At 38.9% G+C, this 5000-nt stretch overlaps 1 protein-coding gene across 6 annotated transcripts in view; it reads right to left on the minus strand.

The window, feature by feature from the left end:
* Window positions 1-5000, minus strand: part of LOC135206229 (alpha-(1,3)-fucosyltransferase C-like) — a 93129-nt gene that overhangs the window by 23164 nt on the left and 64965 nt on the right. For 4 of the 6 annotated variants that reach the window (XM_064237593.1, XM_064237591.1, XM_064237589.1 and 1 more), the window contains exons 8-9: window positions 3964-4125; window positions 1747-1926 (exon numbers count right to left, since the gene is read on the minus strand). In XM_064237593.1, coding sequence (XP_064093663.1) covers window positions 1747-1926; window positions 3964-4125 — 342 coding nt within the window. The remainder of the gene's footprint in view (window positions 1-1746; window positions 1927-3963; window positions 4126-5000) is intronic. The other 2 variants (XM_064237590.1, XM_064237594.1) reach the window with 2 other exon arrangements.

Raw genomic sequence — 5000 nt, forward strand, 5'->3', positions numbered from 1 at the left:
AATAAAACATTAAAAAGGTTTTAATAACTTGAAAAAGTTTTAAATTACACACAGGATGGTGAAAACTCCCACACGTAAACAATGCCACCATTGCGCGCAAGTGTTCTGTACGATACAGTCATTTCCTTTAAAAAAAAACCTTTTGGTTGGAATTTCCTCTACCTATCCTCTGCCAAAAAGAAAAACCCTTCAAACTCCTCTATCTCATCCTCCGTGAAGAGTTCTTCTGCGGAAGGAAGGCTTTGTGAACCATTTGAGGTTTCAGGGACTAGCGGATCATGCGTGTCTTCACTCCCGTTAGGCCTAACAAACCTTACGAGCGCCTGTCTATTTATTTGTCCGACACGTTCACCATGTAATCGTTTTCATATAAATTTATACTACGATAAAAAAGAACTGATGAAAATTCAAAATTGCATATGAAATTACAATTTCTTGAAATGTTTAGATCGACCGATTCAAAATTTGATATGAAATTACAATTTCTTAAAAAGAAATAATAAAAATTCAAAATTCAACATGAAATGACAGTTTCTTGAAAAGTTTAGATCGAACGATTCTTTCTCTCTCTCTCTCTCTCTCTCTCTCTCAAACACATCTGCTTCTCTGTTATTTTTTTTTACTAGTCATTTTCATCAAAACCTATTTCAACAATAGAAAAAAATAAATGATCAAATCTGCATGATGCGGATGATCAGAATAAACTTCGCAGATCTGAATAATACGTATGGCTATGATCATTCATATACACTGCGCTACTACGTCACAAATGCGTGAGGCAGAGCCTTCCGTCTTAACTAGCGGCTGAGCCGGAAATCTTTCTCTTGCATTCGCCCTTGGAGGCATAATAGTTTTATTCCTCCAAGCATTTCCCCCACCCCTTCTCTCAGATACCAGCAAACACCCCAACATCTAAAATACTTGAAAAGACAATAGATGCGATACGTTTTGCGACGCGTGACTCGCAGAATTTGAACGGCTTCGCAGATACAGAAAATCTATTTTTGAGAACTAGCGACCGCGTAAAAGGGGAATCGCACAATTCGAACGCGCATAATTCAGGACCGGACTGTATATATATATATATATATATACTATATATATATATATATATATATATATATATATAATATATATATATATAATATACACATACATATTGTTTATCAATTATAGTTTACTGATCTATCCAAGTGTGTGACTGTTTCCCAGTTTGGGCATGACGGACTTAAATTTGTAAGTTATTATGTCCAAGTTTGCGCGACTGCGTTCAAGTTCGCCGCTGACACGAGGCGAAACGCGATTGAGTAGGCGAGACAAGGAACGTCTTAGGAAAGAATATACGTCTTTATTCAGAGAAGCATTGGACCTTCCCGGGTGCCTCATAGGGAAGCCGTTGGAACACACGATGACTGGAACAACCTAGACTTTTTGCCGGTTAGAGTTTGCACGCGGTTGCGTATAAATGTGAGCGTCATTGGTAACTGCGTCTAAATTCGAGTACGATTGCGTTCAGATTTGGGAGTGACTAGATTCAAATTTGACCGAGTTTTTAGGTCAAAGGTTGTGCTGGATTCCAATCCAGTTTGCACGTATTCTTGGTCGACTCTGCCCAAGTTTGTATGCGGCCGCGTCCGAGCTTCTTCAAAACTGTTCCTTCACTGTTTGTAAGTTTCTTCGTATGTAAGTACTCACGTGAACTGACAACAAACAGACCATCAACATAGACAGCAATCCTTTGCTTACCCTTTACGCAGGAATGCTCTGGCATCCTCGAACGACCCGCGGCAGTGGGATTTCTGGACAAACCAATCCATTAAGTTGTAGGTCTTAGTCTCCTTGTCGGTGTGTAGGCGTCTACACAGCTCGCACCAGTGATTCATTCTCTTGTCCCAGTCGGTGGGAAAATGGTGGTATGACTTCCATCTGTGAGAAATTGAAAACACAGATGGAATGCCTGAAACGAGTCACTGATGAAAACTGTAAAGTAAGCATGGGGTCAAGTTGATTTACCAAATGGGGATTTGCTTCCGGACTGTCACTTCTGTAATTTTATTGGTTTTTATTTTACGAAATTTAGGCCAAATACTGGTGCACTTGGTAGTAATTGCTGATAAATTCAGGTTTTACCGAATGCAAAATATTCACTGATAAAAAAGTTTGCTTATGGATCAGTAATTTTTGAACAAAATATACACCAAGGTGATCTTTAACAAGTGTAATGTTTTCTAAAGGGACAAAAGTATACTAAAATGAAAATAAAGGTTAACCAAAATCTGCTTTCAATCCACTAACAACTAATGGTACAATTCTATACATCATTACCACAAAGACTTCAGTAAATTCTGAAGTATTCAGTTATCGCAACGAATTAACTCATAAATGTTCATAATACTCAAAATATATTCGATAAATCATACACCAAGCGCTTTGAAATTATAAACCTGGATAAAGACACATTTAATAAGGCCACTAACTGAACTAGTCAGAAAGCTTGTTCTTAAATGAGCGATTAAAGCTGGAACAGAACAGAGTTGAAGAAGCTGGACAGCTAAGCGGGAAGAGACCATATGAAGTGAAAGGAAAAGGCATACATCCCCTCTGTTCTGGGGATGCTGCTAAAAGCCTCTAGCAAAACCTACAGCGATCTGATTAATGAAAATCTGGCTACAGAGCCAAGGAATGCCAAGCTGACAAACAGTATTTAAGATAATTGTATAAAAACGCAAAATAGTCCTTCACTTTCCTGAAATCGCTGGAACTATTCAAGAGGTAGAATTTGAAGAATTGTGTTGTGAAGGAACAATGAAAGCCTGTGTTAGAGAAACTTCGTAAACCTGACACGGAAATGGAACATTTGTGACTGCGACACATATTTTTCTTATCTATTGACGTCTATACGTTATGCTCAAGAAGCACAAAAGATTGTATTTCGCAATATATGCATTCTTGTACAACAATTAGAATTCAACCATGCACAAATAATGGGCATGATTAAGGAAATGGTATTAATTGCCCTGGCGAATAATTTTAAACTCTTTTAAACTGATCCGAACACGCTGCTCTTGCAACCGTGAAAGAGTGCTTTCCGTGTGTAGAAATCATAAAATGCTAAGCACAAGTCTCATGAGTTCTTATTCTTTCCCACCTTTATCCCTACACTAAGGGGTTGGTTGCCTGCTGCGTCTTTCCTTGCAACATCAGGCATGGTTTATTGTTTGGCAAGGGGGTTTTTACGACTGCATGCCCTTGCTGTCATCAACCACAGTTATTGGCGGTGGGTCTCGCCTTTGGCTAAAAAGTCCACCTGCAAGGCAGCAGTTTCCACAGTTATTGGCGGTGGGACTAGCCTTTTATTAAAAAGTAAGACTGCAAGGCAGCAGCTGTCCTTTTAGTCGCCTTTTACGACACGCCAGACCCAAGGTGGTAGTATTCTTACACCCCCTACCACAGGGTGGGCGAGTCTCATGAGTTCATACAACAATAATCCTAACTCTTCTTTACATACTAATATGGAAATGCCCGTTTCATTTGTTTCCTACAAAAACATGGAACTAGTACTCTCAAATTCAAAACTGAGCCGACACTTTTCCTGCGTATACAGGGCACTAGGCAACTTTTGTGAGTATCGGAGAGCTTCTAATTTCAAAAGTGACAAATAATTTGGAAATATTAATCTAACCAAACAAAACTTCAACGGTGATTTAAAACAACTCCAAAAAGGACGATATGCTAAGGTTGAGAAACTTTTAGCTGAGAATGAGCCTCAACGAAAACCACAACTAGCAGAAATAAAAAAACTCTGAATATAGAAAAAGAAACAAAGGGGAATTCCAACCAGATATTGCCTGATATTTACCTAAACTGCGACGACATTTTCCATAAGTTTCCAATTTTCAATTAATGTTTCTTGAGGGGCAGAAGACCTCTAGTGAAATGGGGCATTCAAGCTTGTGCACTTACCGGAAGTACTCGTTGTACGCTGTGGCGTTTTTATCGAGGTGTAGTAGGTAATTGGCTAAGGCTTCAGCCGACGGGAAATCCAGAGCGTTGATATACGAATGAGGCGGAGCAAGCGCAGAGTAGTTCCCGAAACCATAAACTACTGGAACCACATAAAACCTGCTGGTGAAGATGGAAACGCTGTAACGTCTGAAAATCTCTTTGCGGGCTGCTGACGTAATAAAGCCAGCTAAGTAGAAAAAAAATAATGAGAAAACCTCTGCCACTCCACAATCCATTCACGATCTACCTCCTCTCTCTCTCTCTCTCTCTCTCTCTCTCTCTCTCTCTCTCTCTCTCTCTCTCTCTCTCTCTCTCTCTCTTTCTATCCGCACACAAAAAATTAAACGAGAACGGAGCCATTACACCACAATCCGAGGTTTTATTTACAACAAGCAAACAACTTTGCTATTAACTATTCTAACAAAAGCTCCCCTTTCAGCAAAATGGATTCCATACCACTCTTACTCAACATAACCTACCCTTGTTATATCTATCAATTTTGTTGTGAGTTCTATATTCATACACATACTTAATATTCGGTTTCTATTCCTCTCATATTTCTCACACACACACACATGGATCGTTACAAATGTAAACAGTTAATCATTAGTGAGAATCAGAGAGAGCATCAAGGTCAATGATAACTTCAAGGTCAAAGATAGCTTCAAGATCAACGAGAGCTTCAAGGTCAATGATAACTTCAAGGTCAAATATAGCTTCAAGGTCAAGAGAGCTTCAAGGTCAAAGAGAGCTTCAAGGTCAAAGAGAGCTTCAAGGTCAAAGAGAGCTTCAAGGTCAAAGATAGCTTCAAGGTCAAAGAGAGCTTCAAGGTCAAAGATAGCTTCAAGGTCAATGATAGCTTCAAGGTCAAAGATAGCTCCAAGACCAAAAACACATAGATACCTAAGAATTCCATGAGATGGACATTAGTAATCTGAATTAAACTGTAAAAAAAAAATGTTCCTCATATTCATTAATCATTCAATGCTATTATC

This window comes from Macrobrachium nipponense, chromosome 29 (genome assembly GCF_015104395.2).
Source record: "Macrobrachium nipponense isolate FS-2020 chromosome 29, ASM1510439v2, whole genome shotgun sequence".
NCBI classification, from domain to species: Eukaryota; Metazoa; Arthropoda; class Malacostraca; order Decapoda; family Palaemonidae; genus Macrobrachium; species Macrobrachium nipponense.